The sequence below is a fragment of the Homarus americanus genome, unplaced genomic scaffold (genome assembly GCF_018991925.1).
Source record: "Homarus americanus isolate GMGI-L3 unplaced genomic scaffold, GMGI_Hamer_2.0 scaffold23617, whole genome shotgun sequence".
In the NCBI taxonomy this organism is placed as follows: Eukaryota; Metazoa; Arthropoda; class Malacostraca; order Decapoda; family Nephropidae; genus Homarus; species Homarus americanus.
In genome coordinates, this window is record NW_024720711.1 from 3,770,268 (window position 1) to 3,793,145 (window position 22,878).

Sequence of the window (22,878 nt, forward strand, 5' to 3'; positions counted from 1 at the left end):
TCTCCAAAGTAAAATCGGCGAAAACTCAGCTATATATAAAAGTTATACAACTAACGAAGTCTAATGTCTGATTACTTTAATATTTTTGTCAGCCACAACTACACTGATCCACAAAAAATTACATAAATTCACCTAGACCAGGGAATTCTTTGGTCTAAAAGTTACATTTATTCCCCCGAATACCCAAAGGACGCAAAAAAAAATGCAGATGACTGAATTACGCCTTTTAGCTGACAACTTTGTTCATTTTACCGCTAGTAGTCACAAACATAGGTCGAAATAAAAACTCAAGAATATTCAGGGGCTCGGATCCAGGGGTGAGGGTCTTGGGGACCTCAACCCCCTTTTCATCAGAAAGTTGCAATACTTTTTCTTTAATGCAGTCGTTTACTCAGGCGTTTTTGTAGAGCAAAATGTAATTACTTTTGACCTCAGAATATCACATAATATCAAGTGCACATGGTTTCAAAATGCACATAATATTGGTCAGATTTCCCCAAAAAAATTCTGGTGAGGGGGGCTTCCCTAAAACCCTCCCAGCTGGGTAGGCTCTCTATGCTCGCACAATTTCTTGGACCTCCCCTTTTGATATTCCTGGACCCGCCCCCGATATTCTAAGTAATTATACCAAATTATATCAATATTTTTTTATATAAAATTTGCATCATATAGGGGCTAATTTGATCCACACCTACAAAAACTATAGATCCCTGTACTTGAGCTAGAGAGATAACACGTTACTTTATATTTCTCAAGTGGGCAATTTAGAATTATTGCTGGCATTCTCCGATCCGAGGACACAATTACCGTACGGAATAATTTTCAGTATCGGGAAAAAATCTCAATCTAAATCTCGAAGACATTTGTTCCCGAGTAGGGTTGTCAACAACTGGAATGGGTAGTGAATGTGGAGACGGTGGAAAAGTTTGAAGCAAAATTAGATAAATACTGGAAAAAGCAAGAACAAGTATATAATTATAGGGCAAAAATATCCGCCACACACAGCCACCGTCTGAGTAGAGAAGAGGCTGTGGGGTATGAGATGTTTGGTTCACACTCAGGATGGGATGGAGAAAGGAAACTCACAATGTGCTCTCTATATACATGTTGTATTGGATGTACAATGCAGCTTGGTGCTGGGAAGGCAGCATGGTTACAAGCGTGATGTAGAGAGAGCTGGTTGGTGAGGACGCTCAGAGAAGGACAGCTTGTGGGTCGCCATGCTCGCCGGCGGGAGAGAGGACCGCCAGGCAGGCGGAGGAGCGAGGGCCGCCAGGCAGCGGCAGAGGTGGTGTTGCTGGCTGCGGCTGTAGGTAGAGAAAGAGGCAGATCACCACGAGGTCAGGTCTTAAATAGCGGGGGTAGGCGTGGCATAGCAGTTGACCCCCGCTCCGTGGTGTATGGCGGCGCTGGTTGACCTAGACCACGAGGCATACACTGGGGAATTGGTGGGGTCGGCTAGGCAGCGACAAACAACGTTTGTAGGGGAGAATTCCACTACAAGGCTATTGAGCTGGAGTCACAGGCGTGAGCCTCTTCCAGAAGATCATCTGTGAGTATAATCACATAAGTTTAATCTCACCCACAGGGGGACTAATGGTTGTGGATTATTTTAAAGTGAATTATCACCAGCGTCTAGAAAAGTTTAGGTACAAATTTCTTTATGAATATTATAAAATCGTGTTTAATAAAATTACCATATATTACACAAAAAAATATATTTTTTTTTCTTTTGATGTACTAGTACAAGCCCAGTACTTGTGTAAGTTCGTAACAGAAACCAGACCGACCGCCTAAGCGGCTAACGAGCCTGTGAAGAGGGTAAACACAAGAGTAATAGGTCTGTTGTTACCCACGAGTTGTAGCGTCGTTGTCATAGAAACGGGCGAGCGAGTCGAGCGGACATCCGTGAATTTCTGTAATTTGTACTGTGCATGTACTTGTACAGTAAGTCTAAACTACCTCAATGTGTGAAAGTGAAGGAGCTGCTAGATACAAAGCTAGCAAAGTAGCAGAAGATGAGTTTTTAGATTATATCGCAAGCTACAGACGACGATATAACTCCTTGTACGCGCGAGGTCCTCTGTTACTTCTCACTCCAGAGAATGAAGACGGCAGGATGGTTAGATCACTGTTCCTTTTCTTCTTCAGTATAACTCATTGTCATTAGTAATACAGTTTTGAAGTATCACATCATGGCAGATTTTCCCTCTCATTTTAGTGTAATTTTGTATTTTCTGTCATTAAAAGAATCTGCAATAATTCAGGGAGGAACATCAAAAAGCCGGGGGTCCAGATTTGTGGGTGGGGATGCGGCCCACCCAGAGTCCACAAGTATTTGGTGGGTGGGGGGTGGGGTCTATAACCCTTTAAATCTGACCAATATCATGGGCATTTTGAGGCCATTTTGAAGCCATGTGGACCTATATTAGGTATTAGGTCAATAGTAAATACACTATACATGAGTACAATACTACATTAAAGAAAAGGTATTGGAATTTTCTGATGAAAATGGAGGGTCCGACCCCATAGATCCACCCCTGCATGGGCCAAGCAGCTGTATTTTAAGTTATAAGCCATACAGTACAACAAATGCAATGATAGATATAATAAACAAATTACTACACATGTTGATGATGTACAGTAGATATACCTGTGGGTAATTATTGACGATAAACCCATCGACGATTTTCATAGAAAGTGAATTTTAAAAACGCCACAATTTCACTGTGTTTTGCAACAGACGCTGTCATAGTTTGGGAAAATGTGTTGAAATTGGGTTATTTATAAATTAAACCTAACCTAACCTAACCTAACCTAACCTTAGTTGATAAGAAACACAAGCAGCCAAAGAAACCTACCTAACATTACCTAACTTCCTAGCTGCCCCCGAGCATATTAAACAGAAAAAAACTTACAATGATATGGTATAATTTTACGTTTTGTGTAGACGTGAGAAGCTGCTCAAACCGAGGAGCTCGTCAACAAACACCGAGTGGAGGATAAAATCGAGTGTGGATTGGGCCGCCTTACTGATTTATAACTGCGAAAGACAAAGTATTGTTGCCGGTGCGAGCCTAGGGGCCTAATTATTTACCAAACAGAGCATTTTCCCAAGAATTGAAAATCGCATTCAAACTCAGCAAAGAAAACATAGTATAAAATGATCCATCAAAACAAATTACGATGCGACGGTTATCTCGTTAATATTAACCTACCTGTGTAATGTACTTTTAAATTGAACTACAGTACCTGTACATGAAGTTACCACAGACACACAGTACACTACACAACTGTATTTTGCTATCACTTCAGAATCAAATATGACAATTAACTAGTGATGATAGAAAGGTAGGAATTTTTAATAGGGTCACTTTCGTTCATTTCTGGGATGACATGATGCACTATATATTATAATACTGTGTGTATGTTTCAGGTAAGTGTGGTGAGCCTGGTGGTGCCCAGCCGGGTGCCTCATCCTCAGCTGCTTCTCATGCAAGATGCTGCCCGCGTCCTGTCAGACATGATCACCTACACACCACCCCAGCCTCCGCCCTCCCTGGTAAGTCCAACACACCACCCCAGCCTCCGCCCTCCCTGGTAAGTCCAACACACCACCCCAGCCTCCGCCCTCCCTGGTAAGTCCAACACACCACCCCCTCCCTCCCCCCACCAGGTTAATATTTAGTACTGTAGTTGCCAACACCTACTTACATATTGAGTCTTATAGAGGGGAAAAAATAAAAATAATTTGTTCTAATACATACAGCATTTTTGTTAAAAATTTATAGTTTTTGAGTAGTTTTCATTTTTATATGGCAACTACTATACTGTATACTGTACAATACTGTATTTAGCCCAACTACAGTGGGCAGGGCTTTGAAGTAGCGGGAAATATTTAGGTAAAATACTAAAAAGAACACCAAACAAACCTTTGAAAACCTTACCTAACCTATAAAAAGGTTAAGAATCACTTTCAAGTTTATGGGTCCCTCCTCTTTTGAACACCGAAAACAACACCATGACATACTAAACAGTAAAAACATAAATACTGATAAGGTAATTTTTTTTATAGTTTCAGGATTTTTACAAGTTGAAAGCTGAGGTGTTCTTTTTAGTATTTTACCCCACATTTTCTCTTTGAACAACCAATGTGGGTCAGGTAAATAATTGTTCCTCTCCATCCCCATAATAAGACTAAATATATGTAAGTAGTATTGTAGATGTTGGCAACTATTAAATATTACCCCAATATTGGGGTACTGTCTTACATATCATACAGTCATTCATACAAGTACAGTACCTGTACTGTATATATGCTCAACCATATGGAAGTGACTATAATTAGAACTCAAAAAGGCTGTTTACAGGACCATCCTGAAATGTCAATACGGTGTACATACAAAACCCTAGTCTCATATATAAAGTAAAACACTTTTATGTAAGGTTAGGTTATGTGCCTCTTTATGTCGCTTTGTCGGTCGGTAGAAAACTGTTGGGGTTTTGTCCGTTGGGGTTTTGTCATGGATTCGTCAATACAGAATGGCCCTGAATTCTGTATTGCCTTTTTGAGTTAGCTGCAGGACAGTCCTGTATACTGTAGCCTTGGCCCAACCACACACCCTGCAATCTTTATTCCCTCATACTACAGAAATAAGCTTCACATTAACCATCCCTCATACTAGTGAACTGCCTCACACACACACACACACACACACACACACACACACACACATCCGACACTATAACCTCTATAATCTGTCTCAATTTACCTTCATAACCTGTCTTGTTCACTGTAAATTGTAACCTTCATTTGTACATCATGCACCTTAGTGTGTATTGTGTGTATATCATGCACCTGTAGTGTGTATTGTGTGTATATCATGCACCTGTAGTGTGTATTGTGTGTATATCATGCACCTGTAGTGTGTATTGTGTGTATATCATGCACCTGTAGTGTGTATTGTGTGTATATCATGCACCTGTAGTGTGTATTGTGTGTATATCATGCACCTGTAGTGTGTATTGTGTGTATATCATGCACCTGTAGTGTGTATTGTGTGTATATCATGCACCTGTAGTGTGTATTGTGTGTATATCATGCACCTGTAGTGTGTATTGTGTGTATATCATGCACCTGTAGTGTGTATTGTGTGTATATCATGTACCTGTAGTGTGTATTGTGTGTATATCATGCACCTGTAGTGTATATTGTGTGTATATCATGCACCTGTAGTGTGTATTGTGTGTATATCATGCACCTGTAGTGTATATTGTGTGTATATCATGTACCTGTAGTGTGTATTGTGTGTATATCATGCACCTGTAGTGTGTATTGTGTGTATATCATGCACCTGTAGTGTGTATTGTGTGTATATCATGCACCTGTAGTGTGTATTGTGTGTATATCATGCACCTGTAGTGTGTATTTACTGGTCATTTGAGTGGTTGGTCTGTTCTTTGTTATTTTTGTTATGAACTTTATTGCCCAGTGTTGGTGCAGGAGTTCCTGGAGGAGCCTGTGACGTGTGGTAGGATCTCACTGGATAACACTCTTCTCACAAATGTCTTGGGCCAGGACTTGAACATAGTAATGTACAGGACTGTAATGAGAGATACTTGCATTACCACTGTACAGTTGTGGAAATGTGTTCCTACACACCTTGTGGTAACCCATGTCTCCAAAAGGCCAGCCTATATGACCTATAGCAAACCTATCCAACGATCACGTCTGGCGTTACATAACCAATACCCATTCATTCATAAATAGTGATTCTACTTCTGTGACGGTGCAGTTTGGAGACAAGGGTTACCACAGGGGGTGTAAGAACACTTTTCTGCAGCTGTGCCACCAACACATTCTTCATCTCCAAAATACAGAAACATTAGTTGTAGGCAGGTTAAAGATGCACGAGTTTAAGTTCCCTTCTGTATGTACAGTACACCAGGGACTCATCTGGGCATAAGCTGGAATTATTGGTAGTAAAAGTATTGATTTCCCTATGGGGTTCTGACTTACTCATGATACTGTAAACAGCATTGGGGGGAGGGTTAATGTGCTTGACTTTCCTGAGAAGTTTTAACTCATAAATGGTCAGCATTCCTCTGACCAGAAATAAATACAGTACAGTACAGTACAACTGATATAACTTTTTGTTTTAATTTGTTAGAATTATTATAATTACTGTATTGTTTATTTTAGTTTGTGTGTTTGTTTGTGAAAGTGCCTTAGAATACCAGGCTGACTAGTTGGTGAACTGACCACAGGCAAAGAGGATACGGTAAATGTCTTCAACTTCATCACTGTAACAACAATATTTCAATTATTCTTTGTGGTCTTATATTTGGCAAAACTGCATTTTGGAAAGATGTGTTAATGACCTTGTTTGACCTATCATTAATGTTCTAACGAGTGTGAGTCAATGTTGAGCCCCAGTGTTACTTAAGTCATCACTAACCTAACCTAAATCAGTGTTAATGCAGTTCACAACAGTAACGAGGAGTGAAACTTTCATCAATTTCTTAGCTAATTTTTTGTCCAAGTTTTACAAAGGTCAACAATGGCAGATCCCAAAATTTTCAGGCTAATACCAACCCACTGATTTATGTGCAGGTTGAATTTTCATTGTCAATAAATATCAATTATTGGTGAGTTTACTAACAGTTGATCTGTCAGCCATGCAAGGTATGGTCTTTGATGACGAGAGTTTATGTGTCAGCCAACCAGGGTACGTTCACCAGCAGTGGTAGTGAAAGCCCAGGAGGGTAGCGGGGCAGAGTGCGCGCTGGTGGTAGCATCTGTGTTGCTGGGTGCAGGGTACCATGCCCCGTTGTCCAGGGATCAGCACAACCCACACTTGTCGCCCGAGATACTTCTCACCTACCCTGCCCGTACCTCGAGCATCAGCAGGAGGCAAGTTGATTATGTATGAATACACTTATGGTTTAGCTATACTGGTTGACACATATACTGTACAAGAATGAACTGTTATCCACATATAAAATTAAATTTCTGCTGAAACGGTTAGTTGTACAGTACATAATTTAGGGCATTTTCCAGAATGACGCATTATTTCATCTCACAAACCCAGAAAAAATCCCCCATCCCCGGAATTTTCCAGTTACCGGAAATTTTTTTGCGAAATTTATGGAAAATAGACCCAATTTTCATCTCCCAAAACCGAAAATAAAAATATCCCATCCCTGGAATTTTCTGGGTACCAGGACAATTTTCTCAAAATTTTCCATTGAATGTGCTCCTTAGAAAATCGTTCCAAACCCGTAATTTTCTGGATAATTCTAAAAAAGTTCCAATTCCGGGTATCAAAGACTTCCGGTTAAGAGTGATTCCAGGTAACGGAGATATTACTGTATATATATGCTGTTCTGTGCATATCTTCTTTCATACATTAAATTATACCTTCTACGCATGTATGAAGTTAAATAGATTTCTAAATCACATAAACTTGTGGCAGGAGGGTGGAGAACAGGAAGAGGTGACGTCCTCCAAGTATAGTGTAAGGTCCCCACCCGACTTGAGGAGTCATTATGCTCTCATCATGGAAGAGCGAGCACGGCGCCGACGTGCTGCCCAGCTTCAGCAGCAGCAGCAACAGCAGGAAGGCGACATAGAGGACATACAAACCCTGGTAAGAGAATGCCCACTATTTTGCTATTTATGATACAGTATCCCAATCTACTGTAATTTGCACTAGTGATGCTGATATATTATGACCACTTCCCTGTTCGTGATGTTAACAAACTCGCATTAATGATATTTGTCATCCTGCCAAGCAGCATATGGAACACATCACTCACTTCATCTGTCAACTGAGGTATCATCTACCCAAACACTGCCTCGTGGTCATCTTGTGAACTACAGTCCAGGCATTGTTTCTTCTTGGTTACATGTGTGTAAGAAATGGAGCTCAATGTTTATCAGTCATCTTCGATGTTTTTTTTTTACCTAACAGCGAGAGGACATCACTTAAGTTCACATTGTACTTTAAGTGACTGTAAAGTGCTTTCGCTCTGATTCCCCACCCCGACAATGGGTGACCTGACATAGCATCAATAAGTCAGTAATATGAGACCACATCATGAGGAACACATCTCCATATATGTAATGGTACCAAATCCATTTTGTAACACAAATAGAGCAAATGTTGTGAATAAAAGTTTATAAACTTTTTTGCTAGCCATCAATATATTTGCTACTTAGCTTTCATCTTTATTCGAGACATTTTCAGACCAAGAGACCCAATAATTCCCTACCACACCTCCATTGCAACATTTCTTACGTTTTTCTTAAGAGAATTGACTCTCCATTATTGTTATCGTGTTTTTATGACTGGAGTGAGCAGTGTAACTCTGAAAATGTCTGGCAAGCATTTTGCTCATCATCTTCAAGGCCAGGACAGGCTACAACTCCAGTTACAACTCCCTAAAGTCTGTGTAGGACTCAGGTTGATGTCTCCACTCCACTTTAAAAAGAGTCCCCTCAGCCTCAAGGGGGATATGTGATGATGACTTGACTTGTTTTTAATGATGTGGTGAGTGTTGTTTTATATTATTGTAGTGCTAGTAGTATTCTAGGATTTTGTTTTTATCGGTGATATATTTGGGTGTCCGACTGGCCAGGAACATATCCCATTGAAGCCCATGTTATAATGAACCTGATATACGATATTTTGATTTGTAGTTGCAACAGATATATCCCTTGGGAAATGGAGACATATAATGAATCGTAAAACCAGCACTTGGTAAAACATCATGATTTCTTGGGTAGTGACAGTTTCGGAGATACTTTCTCCATCATCAGGAAATCTAAAACAAATGAAACCAAGAGTACGATGCATACAAAAAAATGCAGATAGGGTAATTAAAATCAAATCGAATAGAGACTGAACATAAATCAAAATAACTAGAACCAAGTGTATTGAAAAAGAAACAATAAAAAAAACAAATGAGCCCAATGTTATAAACCCATTGGTTTGTCACACACACACACAAAAAACACTATATCAGTTGACCTCTCATTGCTACACAGTGAGGGTTTGAGGTGAAGTAACAGACTAGCAGATCTCCATGCCCATATTCTGTGAGGTGACAACTGAAAATGACTGGTGGAATGCTCATGTGTCTTGCAGGAAGCGCGGGTCAACAGTTCGGGAGACTACACAGAAGCGCACCTTCACTTCTGGGTAGTGGTGTTGCCACCAGGTCGGGGGGTCACTACACCTACTTTCATTGAATCCACCACAGGCCAGGTGCTCTCATTGTCTTCTTCCCTAGCACTGCCATACCTTTACATCCACGCTTTGTTTAACCACACTAACTACTGGGCCTGCACCAAGTACAATCAAGCCATCTCTTGTGATATGGTAAGTTACAATCATGCACTGTTAAATATTCATAATTACTTAATTAACATTCATCAACTGTTTAGGCCTCCAGCAAGCTGTGCAGATAAGCAGTTCCTGGCATGCCTGGGCTAAGGGGCCAGATAAGTGATTATTTATGTCCATGTGCCCAGTACTTGCCTGGCAAACAAGATAATGTTTTGAGGTAACTATCTGGAGGGAAATTTGTCAGATGCTGTGTGGCCCCACATCCCCATACATGTTTAATCAGAGAGGTCAACAATGTACTGTACCAGGATTACTGACCTATGACAGGTGCAGGTAATTTACCTCTACATTAAGCTGCCAACCTGCCTCTAGTCAGTTGGTCAACTAGTCGAAATTTCAATGGAACCACTAAGCTGAAAGGCTGTAGAAGTTTTATTTTCATTGTCAGTCGACATCTGAAATATATTGTATTACAGTAATTTATAGGGTGTCCCCCATCAAGAATATATCTTCAGTTTTCTTTTTGCTCCATTCATTTCTGGAAAATGTCTCAAGAATATTCAATAGATTTGCTCCAAACTTGAAGCACTTCCTTGAATTTAGCCTACCAGGTGTGTCACAATATGAGTTCTTTTGAGAATTGTCAGCAACAACCTGGTGTTGGCCCATATCGAGTGGCTACCCATTGACTGGGGATCAATTTTATTTCAGGACATTGCCTCCACAAAACTTTGACAACCTTGTATAGACGCATACAGTATATTCATTGGTGCAGCACAGTTTGATATGGTGCTCCACAACACAGAGACCCCACACAAGGGGTTAATGTCACTGAGGGAATCATCAATAAGTCTCATTATATCCCAGAACAAATTTGCAGGACACCAGGAATTTGTTTCACATGACTGTATTCTTATCTGCCAGGTCCATGGCCCATCCTTAGTGACTTTGCAAGTGTTCTTCTAAAAACTTATGTGACTTTGGTAATGGTCATGATGCAATTATTTTAGCTATAGGATTAAGGGAGTTTAGAGATCTATCATTTTTTATGTTATAATTATATTCATCTGAGCACCAATATATCAAGTAACCCATCAAAAGACAATCAGTAAACTATGGATTGAAGCAAAATGTTTGTTGAATGTGTTATATTCAAGTAATAAATATACTTACAAGAGACCATATAGTTTGATCTGTCAGATAGAAGTGTGTGGATGCCTCTGATGGATGATGGTGTTGGGGCAGCCAAAGCCTCACAGGCACCACACCACCCCACTCATCAAGACAACAAAAATCAGAATAATCAACAATATAGCCATCATACGCCTCCATCACACAGCAGGGAGAAAGTTGGAGACTCTCAATACATCACCACTAGCTCCCTCATGGCTAGTGGCACCAAGCATGCCCTCAAGGTGCCCACCACCTGGGCCACACCCATCATCATCACAGAGGAAGGTGAGTGTGTCCATTTATCCACATATTCTTCCCATCGTTATTTTAATCTTATTATTTGTATTGTGGCACACCAATAACTCAGAATAATTGTGGCAGAAGATGGTTTTGACTTAAATGATTGACTGACTTAAAACAAATACAGTATAGTGCAGCATAGGTACTGGGGGTAATAAACGTGTTACTGTATTAATGATCTTCAGAATATTTGATATGAAAACAAAACACCCTCGGACCCTACCATGATATATCACCATTACTGTAGTTATGCATCTATATGGCTTATATCCTCATTACCACGGTCATTTATAATAAATAGTACCAGTGGTGTTGTGTGTGTGTTGACAGCACTGATAGAGAGGTTCCCAGGCGGGTGGCGGGAGGAAGTGTACAGTGGGGTGGTGGTGAGGCACTACTCCCCATTCTCCCACCCACGAGGTGCAACACTCATCTTCACATTCTTCTCCAAAAGTGGTGAGTAAATACTCACCTCCACATTCTATGTCAGCACTGGTTACTGATCATCCTCACATTTTACCTCAACACTGGTGACCACTCATTCTCACATGAGGCCAGGCTTCACGGTTCTTACTCTTTTGCAGGGGCACCATCATGCTGGTAAACATTGTAAAAATTCAGTAAATGATCTTGCAGTATCATCTTGTGACATTCAGAGGTCATCATCATGTTCTTATGGAGGTGCAATGCTGATATTCCTAGCAAAAGCAAACTGCTGATATAGGGGGAAATCAGTTGCTATCGATTTATTTTTTTAATTTAGTAATTACTTATCCAAGTTTTGTAAACCATTTATACGGGGTAAAATAATTAGTTTACTTATACTTTATTTCTTTATGTCTCTATTTAAATTTATCTTACTTGTCTTCTTATTTATTTTATCTTGTACAATACAGGTTGTATATATATTCTGATCTTTGGGCTTATCTGGGAAACCTTATGTTACTGTACAATCTTCAGTAACTTATTGTAATATGTTTTGTTAACTATAATCTGGGATCATTATCATTATTGCTATGTGGTGTACACCCATACCAGGGTCAGTGAAGGAGGTGTGGGAGAAGTACGAGCAGCGGGAGGATGGGCTAGTGAGTTGTCACCGACCTACTTCAAGGCACCATCGTGGAGACCTTTGCCAACACCAGGAAGGACACACTCAAACGTGAGTTGCTTAGTCTCAACAATTGCTTTTACTTTTTTTTTTTGACAAATTGGTGATTATAAAAAAGTAACAATAATGACAAGCTTATGTTATTCCTTTTTTATATGGGTAGTACAGTACAGTATAAAGTGTTGAGAATGTCAGACCCTTGTAAATAAAGACAGGGACACCTATAACTGTCTTCTTTTATGGTCTCATAAACTGAGTGCGAGATAGTGCTAAAATGTCTTTCCTTGTACAGTATATTTAAAAAAAGTGAAAATATTTATTCCATATAAAATACAGTGGGGTCTCATTTTGTGTGAGTATATCGTACTGGTATGCGTCTGCACATTGGACTCGCCAAACCATTACTCTAGAATGACATTGGGTAACAAACTTAACCTTCCAAAAATGACACATAATGTCACATAAACTGCATCTACATCATTAAATATTTTAAGGCAGCACAGGAAGTTAATTATGTGATACTATTCCACTGTCTTCATCAAATAGTGACGGTGTGGGAAGCTCTGGGAGATGATGGGGATCCAGGCAGGAGATGAAGGCTAGTCAGATATAAAGCCTTCAAAATCAACTGCAGACACTTGTTAAGTGACTTCATTTTCATCACCAATCTCCAGTGTTGGGGTCATTGTCACTTTTGGATTCTCCTTGATTTGTTGATGTGTGAAATAGGTAGCGATGAGAGCTTGGCGGTGACGTTAAAACTCCTGATAATGTTGCCTGTAGGGTCCCTCGCTCTACTCTGGTATTGCCACACCACCAACACTGATTTAGCTTGTCGTTTATGTTGAAGTCGTATTACAAATTATATATCCAATTTTTTCTATTATTTATGAAGAAACATGAACCACAAGAGGCTGATCATACAAAAATATAATATTGAATAAATAACAAACTCACAAATGCGGCACGGCCAGTCTCTCCCCCCCCCCCTTCATTTACGAAGGGAGGTGATGAACAAGAATAGGAAATAAGGCATGAGAAATCATGTAAGGAAATACAGTACAAGTAAAAAGAAAAAGAGAGAAAGAAATAGAGTAATTAAAGAATAAATAGAAACTAGAGTTAGGAAAGAAACATAATGTATGGGAAAAAGTAATTTTCTCCTTATCCTCTCATGTTACTGACCTGACCTTATGCAATCCTAATGCAATATCAGGTTCCCCTTTGTATATAAACTCTTCTCTCATTTGCGGTGAATATTGGGTGAGAGATTAGTGGTCTCATATGGAAACATATTACAGAGGTATACACTTCAATAATACATGTATTTATTAAGTTCTGATAAATATGCCACAATATTATTTACTAAGTGTTCAAGACAGATCTTGTGGTAAGCACCAACCCTCTTCAACAGTGACAACAATGGTGCTAGAGAGATGCTGAGTGCTGGCAACATTGTTAGGGAGAGCAGGTCAGCGGGAATGATCAACTGTTACCGCTCCGTAAACAAGAGAGGAATATCCTACAGTGCAGTAGCTCATCTGGGATTAAGTGTGGGAAAATTAATAATTTTTTGATTAGGTTTAATTAACCTGACACTAAATGAACATAAATAATATAGGAATTATAGGTGAAATTGCATTCAGTTATAAAGGGATCGAGGGCTGCCGAGCAAGAGGTGGCGAGTTGTTCTCTCTTTCTTCCTCCTTCACCTGCCAAGAGGTTTCACGAGGAATGTAATTTACAACATGAGAGCATATATTCATTTGGATTGATTAATTACCAAAATATATGTATAGTCCCAGAAGAAAGTTCTTGATACAGTCAAAGTGAAGGGTGTAAAGTCAGCCTCCACCCTTACTGGACAGCGGGTCTTTGTCAGTGATGCCAATTGTGAAAAAAAAGTTTACCAGATTCGTGTCAGAATCTTTCTAGATCACTGCACATGTATAAGTTTAAAGGCACATCTGTGATTCATGCTTCAATTTAAAGGCAAATACAATTTAACAGCAAGGCTCTGGTCCCAAGCTTGCCATTAAATCAAAGCACAACTAGTACTGTAATGACCTAATTCATTGTCAGGGTGGGGAATTAGTGAGTCCCATGACCTGAAGATGTCATGAATAAAGACAAATAATATACACTACACTCGATCCCAGATGAGCTATTGCGGTCTCTTGTTTACAGTACAGAACAGTATCAGCTGAATGTTCCTGCTCTCCTTAACAATGTTGCCATCACTGATCATTTCTCAACCAACAGATTTTTCAGTAATTTAAGTGACCCAGAGCCCCCTAAATAAGCAGAAGATCACTAAATTAATGTTCACCGTTACCCGCACTACCTATGGCTTTCCGCCTACTGTAAGCTATAACTATGGTCACATTTTAACCAATCATGTAAGCGATAACCGTGCATGCGAGACCCACGTAAAATGAGTCCCCACTGTACTTATAATACTCACTTAAGAGAGGGACCCACAAACTGCTGGTGTCAAAGTCAATAAAGATGTTTTGGCGGGGCAGGTCACCAGTATTGGCGAGCTCCGGCTTCTTTGGCTGCTCGTGCCCGCCGCGATGGCATGGACAACCCTGCACAGGCAGCAGAGGTTGATGACCATAACCATGTCCCTGGGGAGGAGGTCTTTATGTTCTACTCCAGATTTAGGGTCGATGCTCTCAGGTAAGATTTAGGATTACTGGGGTTATCTGACATGCAACTCTCCTCCCCACCCTTATCTCTCCAACATTTGGTACTTTTGCTGTCAAATAGTTTGACTTATCACTGTAAAAATTTTGAAATATATTCAAGTACTACAGTACTGCATATGAACTTCTGTTATTTTCAACTTCATCTTTTACCCAATACAATAAATTGTACAGTATGTACAGTATATGCAATTATAAATGCTCTCTTCCCATTCTCCGTTCCAACTTTCCAAGTGGGTAAACAACATGTTTTGTCTCTATCAACAACTAAATGACAACTTCAGCAATGTTTGTTTAGTACACCTTCACATATCACAGTTGGCAAGATGTGACTTACTTGTTTTAATCTTCCTGTTAGTCACAATCCCAGGTCTCTGGAGCTCTCCAGTAACCAGAATTAAAATTGAACCTGAAAATTTCCAGAAAAACTCATCAATTCTGGGCATGGGAACGAGTTTCCGAGGATGAAAACCAGGCGTATTTTCCAGAAAAATTCCAAGAAAATGTCTCCAAACCTCTCCCTTCTAGGCCTGGGAACAAATTTTCAAAGAGTTCCGAGAATTGCATCATGCTTCAATGCGTTTCCACGTGCCACGTGGATCACTTAGTTCATATTCTACTACCATTGTAGAAGGTTGTTCCTTCACTAGCTGGTGTTTCTGCATACAATTTGTGTTTTGCAGTACTGTACCAGGACACTCTGTCAAGAATACAGTGTTAAAGCAGTGTTAAGATATAAAAAGTGATAAAACTGTAGTTACGTATACTGTACAGGTATACTCATGAACCAACGTCCAGTTAACCAATGCTTCGCATAACTGATGATTACATCCCAGTACTGTACTCAGAAAAATTCTGGGGATGTTGTCAAGGTTACAATGTGGGATTTTTTCAAGGTTTAAGAGAGTCGTCTCATTATCCGGAAATCTTTCATCCCTGGAAGATCGCTGCACCAATTGTTCTGGCTAATGGGGATATTACTTATTAAGACATCCTAAGTACTGATAAGTAGTTCCGTATCTAATATAATTCTAGTTGGATATAATTATCACACTTGGTACACAAAGACCATTGTAAAAGGTGATCATGACATATTGACTCTTTTGATAGGAGTCGAGTAATTGGTGAGACCACTTGGAGGGAGGAATATGATGAGCGTCCAGACCTTCTGTTGGCCAGGACTGTCACCTTCGGTAACTCAGACCCCACCCCACCCAGATCCATTCAGGTAAGTCAACCTCAGGGAGTACCAACCCTGCCTTGAAAACATGGAAGTCCTTTGTATACTGTCCAGTTCCTATTGTATAAATGGGTTGGTGAAAGGAAGGGCATCGAGCCGTAAAACTCACTTCAAATATTCTTCATGGCAACTGGAGCACCATGCATCAGGTAATCAAGGGTAACCCACACAAGCATAGAAAATTACCATAAAACAGTGATTATGATGATAATGAAGATAGATTAGTAAAGGAGAAATTTGAGAAACACAGGATCAACCCATTCTGTGTCATCTTAAACTCTAAAAGGGTGTTTCAGTAACTGGTTGCAGGGGTGGATCCAGGAGTGGGGTCCTGAGGGTCCAGACCCTACCCTTTTCATCAGAAAATTCCAATATCTTTTCTTTAATGCATATTTTAAAATTTTTAAGGGGGGAGTTTACAGCAACCCCCCCTCCCCCTTGATATTCCTGGATCTGCCCCTGAGTTGGGTTATCTGCACTACAAAAATCCAATGTGTGAGATTGCTAAATACCTGTAAGTACACTTTGCATGCCTCACATCTTGTGAGATTAGGAAAACACTGTACAAAGATTACAAGAAAAAGTAAAATTAACATATGAATTCAATAAGGCTGATGAAATTTTGTGGAGTACTGTACTGAGATAAAACATTAGTGTACAAACATGTAGACAGTATATGATGGAGAAAGTGTTGTAGCCAACTTACAGTATGGTAGGAAATGATAAAACTGTGCACAATGATGAATGAAATATTTAAACACTCAGACATTCAGTTTTGAATGTAGGATAACAAATAAGAAAATTCAATCAAGTATTATTATAAACCAAGAGATAGCAATGTGATCATGCTTCCCTGGCAGAGGATTGAAGAGGAGTTTGGGTGCCCTGACAACATGGAGCCACACAAGGTGGTACAGCGACGAGTGTTCCAGGTGAGCGAGAGCAAAATCCTGCTGGTGTATCACTACGGCCGTCATCGTCTCCTTCAGCCCACCAGGTCCTTCCTCAAGCCCCAAAATGGTCGCTCCACTGCCCTAACCCCGGACATGACACAAGGATTTCAGGTTTGTACGGTATACTCTCAATTTAACGGAATCCGATGTAACGAACTCTTAATTTAACGGAAGCAATTTTTTCCGTTATTTTTCACCCAATTTAGTGAACTAGTTCGTTAAATCGAGATTAATTCCATTAATACGCTCACACCTATGTAGATACCTCAGACACATTATATGTACATAGAAACCGTATTCATGGCTTACCTTAAACTAGGAGGTTCGGTGTTTGTTTTAATTTTGTCTATAATTTCCAAACATTTCCGATTGATAGCCACACTCTTTTGACTTTCTCCCCTAGACCACTTCCTTTCTGAGACTTCTGAGAGACTTTTGGCATGATGTCTAAGCACAGTAGTTAGTTGACCAAGAGGTAGCAGTGAACAACACATGCGGTGGCGGCAGGACACAGACTGAGCGGATGTAAACAAACCTCACACATCATCAATATTATAAAGCCGCATGATCATAAGAATAACTTACACTGTAAAGAAACGAACACCACTATTTTTTTTAACCATGTTTACCTCTTGCTGAATACTTGTCCTGACTGACCTTCCTCAACCCCACACCCCTGAGGTAGAGTGTACAGTGCCACCTACCCAGGAGACTAAATACCTACAGAAAATTTTTTCAAGTATTTGACACTGTAAAATCAGAGGAGTATTTTTCCACAGATGTCTACTACTGACCAATTTTATTTTTAAAGATATCAGTTTAGTTTTATATGGTAGATTATCATGAAGCAGTTGGATCATATTTATAGGTGTCACAGCAACCACAGCACAATGGTGAAATACTGTACTACTCAGAAGTCTCAGATCTTTAATATTTCTTAAACTTAAGCAGTCTTTCATAAATAATACCAATTTTCACCAACTCTCCTTTTCAATACCATACCTCTTCCATTCTTTTCCACCAAACAAGTAAACTTATCAAACTTGGTACTCTATAAGAATTGTGGTTTTTGTTTTATTCTAACCCTTTTGTTGTTAACTAATTACTTTGTACAACACTCATATTCCTCGTCATAAAAAACATCATCTGTAGTTCTTCCTGACAAAATTTAAAGTAACACAATTTATTAAGGATCCAACTCTTCCATCAGCTTAAATAAATACTGTACTGCAGAATTAAACAAACCAAAAGGGGCCTCTGAGGGTGTGGATGCTTGTGGAATCCATTTTCTGACTTCATGAAATTACTCCACAGTGGCTCTTCAATGGACTACTGTAGCTCATCAGTCATTTATTTACCTGTGTCAGGTTAGAATTTTGTGGTTGTTAAAAAATTCTGTTGTTCAAATGGTCAAATTTCAATCCAGTCATCAAGAGAGAATTATCTTCAGTGTCTGTTTCTCAGACTGACTGTATACAGTAGTGCCAATCATATCTCTCTCTTTGTCACCTAATCTTCCTGCTCTTTTCTCTCTTTATGGTCCATTTTGCTTGTTCTGTTATTTATCACTTTCTCTGGACACATTGGTTGGACTGGACATTTCCATTGCCGGAGAATAAGAATTTTTACACATGTTTTAGCCAACATTAATTAGTCAGTGTTGATGGCAGCCTGACCCGAGTGTAGAGGGGCCAGCCATGCCTCAGTTGTGGGCGGTACTGGAGGCAGAAATGGAAGCAGAGTTGCGGGTACAGGAGGAGGTGCGACGTGGGGTGGAGGAGACAGCAGCCCTGAGGACAGCCAGGGCCAACGAGGAGCACCACATCGTCCTCCTCCCACACATGTTTGACATTCAGAGAAATGAAACAGTCCAGTATATCCTGAAGCAGGTAATTTACCTGATTGTTTGTGTCTTTTGTGTTTCTTCCCAACTTTCCATAATTCACTCACCAACATCACAACTGATTTTCTGGTTTCTAAAAGCCATTATGGCATAACTAATGCTCTGCAATCTGGAAGATATTATGATAGTGTGCAGTTTATAGGAACAAGTACCAATGGGACTAAACAAGTACAGGACAATGCTTTGCCAAATTTGAAAAAAAAATGTACTCTCATTAAGTGAATGACATTAAATATTTCTCTGGTAGTGAGTCAGTCAGTGCCAAACAGATATAAGCATCAGACATCAAGTGAATAAGTTCAAGTTGAAATATGCATACAGTAAACCCATGTTATTCACGGGGTAAAGGTTCCAAAGAATGGCGTGAATAGGCAAAACCACGAACAGCAACTTATACAGTACTACCTTAGTTTTGAGAGTACGTACAACACGAGATGCTGCATGGGGCGACTCGTTGTGCTGCGGGAAAAGGCCACCATCTGCTTAACGCGAATCACAAACCCGCGAATGACAAGAGTATTGTAAAATGGAAACTTAAAATATCCAAAATTCTATAGCTGGAATAGCTTATATTAACTTGATACTGAACAAACAACACCGCCATATTTTTAGGAAAGTGGAACTAGATGGGGATCCAAAGATGATTTTTTTTCCAAAGCCATCTGATTACAAGTCTCTCTCCACAATCACAGAGGACACTGTACATTCCTTGGCAAGGTTGTGGTTGAAGTATGGTATCCACAATTGGGGAACTCGTTATAATGTGGTGGGATAGGAGATATGTTCCGGGATCATCAAAATTTAAGTCATAACAGACACCTGGTACCAGTGATAACAATGTCTGTAGAAAAAATTAACAAATCGAACAACTTCTGGTGGGTGCGGTGTTCTCATAAATTACCTAGAATACCTATACCCTTCACATTTACTGGTACTGTATATGTATATTATTTTAAGAAAACTATGGTTACAGGACGAAAATACACACAAAAGTTTTTCCCTAAATACACCCTGCTGAAATGGGGGGTGCATCTTATATGCCCATGCATTTTATACGCCGTAAAATACAGTACTGTATTGTACTTATAACAGAGGTTTGTTTCCTTCTTGCTTATAGTACAGTAATAGCATCCAGAGTCCCACTGTGGACACTAAGGGATATGTTATAGGACATAGGTGGCATAAGGAAAATTGTCCCCCTCCTAAATTATACAAAACAAATACATAAAGGTGAGAAAGGTTAATGCTAAGTGAAAAGGTATGAATGTATAGTCAACAGCAGTTGTTTGTCCTGAACCAATCTACATGATGTGAGCCAAGTAATCTGAAAATATTTTATGAGGACGAGTTGACAGATATGCTTAAAATGGTCAAATATTTCAGATTTATGATCGAAGATTGCATAAAAATACATTTCTTGCATTCAAGGTAGTAGTTACCTGTACTGTAGTATCAATGTGCAAAATGTGGGAAAATAATGTTGAGAAATATATGACATTGTTTAATAATGAATGTCATTAAGCGCTGAAAAATACTCGTTGGCATCAGCAGTACAAATAATAATCTTATACGTCTGGTTCCCAGTTAAGAATCATCCTGCTGCAATGTTCCATATTTCTCAATAAAATGATTTGACACATAAATACTAATTAAGTTATACTGTAAAGAAGAATGTATCTTTAGGCAATTTCCAATTATTAATCTTAAATAACTAAGCATATCTGTCAATTCTTCCCCAGTGTTACCAGATCACCTGCCTCATACCATACTGCTGTTGACTGTACATGACTTGAAATTAGAAAACATAATCATGTTTCTAGACTTAGAAATAGTTTCAAGTATAAAAACTAATCTTGAACACATTTGTTCAATGTACAAAATATTACTGTAATAATTTTCTTTAATATTTAAAGTTCTTGGAATACCTGTATTGTGATTTTATTGAACTGGAGATATATTGTATTTGTGCCAATAGAAGAGTCATGCAGGCCCAAGGGACGAAAGCAGGGAATTTGTATGGGTTAAGCATTCTGAGGCAGTCAATTTAGGAAAAACTACGTATTCATCTGTAATGTCAGTAAATGTAGTCCTTGGGCTGGCGATTGCTACCAAAAATGTATTTTAACGAGAGGACATGTTAGAATAGGCTGTGTTAGTAGGATTTACTGATACATTAATGTCCTGCAGCGGAAATTCAAGGAGAAACACCGAGAAGAGGCCCACAGGAAGCGTCAGGAGGAACGCGAGGACCGTGTCGACACTATCTCCCCATACCTGCCACTCCTGCTGGTGAGATACACGCACATAATCACTCTCTAATAACACCATTTTCTAGTGAGCATCATTCACTCCCATTCACCTCTACCACTGGCTAATGACAACACATATCTACTAACTGCTGGTAAGATACACTCAACCAACATTCACTATCATCAGTTGTTGGCAAGTTACCACCACCACTGGCTGGTGACAACAACAACCATTCACTACCACAGCTTGCTGGTGTGTGACACCAATTACCACTCAATGCCACCATCCAATAGTGTCATCCTGATAAAAAAATATCTTTCTCACATACACACTACATTAATGCACATGGCAACTATATATACACAACACTAGTGTCCTTGGTGACTATACACACATACACACAACACTAGTGTACACAATACAGTATTAATAGTTGCCACTCATGTTTGAGGCTGGAAAATTTCATTCCTGTTGTTAGAAATGTTGTGAACTAAGGCATAATGTCAACTCTCATGCTACATTCTTGTTTAATGTAAGTAAAATAAGAGAGTTTCTGGTGTTTTAGATATTAACCTTTGAATACTTTACTGATTACTCAAGAATTGCTGTGACTTGCAAACTAACTTTACTAATCTGTTGTATGCTCTTCGGTAAAAAAAATTATCATTTGTATATTTATTTAAATCATTGTAAAGAGTATAGCATGGCAGATATTTATGTTTGCAGGATGACAGTGAGAGAGACATAGGAGAAATGGTGAGAGAGAGGTGTCTACAAGACCTACGGGAGCGCCTCGCCCTCAGAGCCAACCTCTTGCAAGACAGACTTGATCAGGTACTCTTCTACCCCCCCTCCATCCTTGACCATTTTTTCAAAGTTACTTATTTCGAGTTACAGTAGTGTGGTAAATGTATATAAAAATGTACATCAGCACCTGTTTTTCTAATCAGTTTCAATACAATAACTCAGGAAAAAATATTCTTTAATTACTCAAAAGATGCATCAGTACTTGTGGATGAATGAACACCACAGGATGTAAAGATCAAGGCAAGTGTAAGGATTACAGGATTTATGAAGATCATGGGCACAAAAAATTAAGTTCAGGGCTGTGTGAAAATAATACGATAAATAAAGGTCATAGGTTGTGTGAAGATAATTGGTTATTTGATGATAATGAGATGTGTGAAGATTACAGGACACTGGAAGATTATGAGTTACATAAAGATGCTGAGGTGTATGAAGATCACAGACTGAAAATCATGGAGTCTGCAAAAGTCATGAAGTGTGGGAAGATCACATGATATAAAGATAAATGGGTGCAAAAAGATCAGGTATTGTGTGAAGATCAGAGGGTGTATGAAGATTTAAGGTGCCTACAAAGATCATGGGGTAGTGAAGACCATAAAATTTGTGAACCTAATGCATGGGGTGTATGCAGATCACTAGGTGGTAAAAAATAAATAAATACGTAAATAAATAAAATTACGGGGATTAGCCCACCCGGGCACAGGTCACTGACCCACATCGGGGCCTGGTTGGTGATAATGTAATAATATTAATAATGATAATGCTAATAATAATAATAATAGTAATAAAGAACCATAAAGAAATGCAAAAATGAAAAAAAAATCAAGAATAAGAAACAATGTACCTGTATGTATGTTGTGTTGTCAATAGTAAGAGAAACAATTGAGATCCTGCAATTATGTGTAAATGAGGCAGAAAGTCAGATCAGCAACCTGGGACTTGGTCACAATTTTTGTGATGCCATATGTTCTTTGACTTTTCCATTTTTTATTCACGGTTTCTGTGCTGGTTCATATTTATTTACTAAAGTGGTTAATGTTTTAAAGCAAATTCTATTGAAATATGAATGGCAAATGAACAAAA

The 22,878-nt window shown here is 39.2% G+C and overlaps 1 protein-coding gene across 2 annotated transcripts; it reads left to right on the plus strand.

Moving 5' to 3' along the window:
- Positions 1-1,884: 1,884 nt before the first annotated feature.
- On the plus strand, positions 1,885-21,822 carry LOC121860744 (dynein regulatory complex subunit 7-like; the record flags this gene model as incomplete). 2 transcript variants are annotated; one of them, XM_042358078.1, is given in 13 exon segments in its annotated part: positions 1,885-2,122; positions 3,437-3,562; positions 6,720-6,913; positions 7,476-7,649; positions 9,150-9,383; positions 10,538-10,808; positions 11,154-11,279; positions 11,862-11,985; positions 15,753-15,870; positions 16,743-16,946; positions 18,506-18,724; positions 20,926-21,027; positions 21,715-21,822. In XM_042358078.1, coding segments are annotated over 10 exon segments (1,596 nt in total), but the record flags the coding sequence as incomplete, so codon positions are not given.
- Between the last annotated feature and the right edge of the window lie 1,056 nt (positions 21,823-22,878).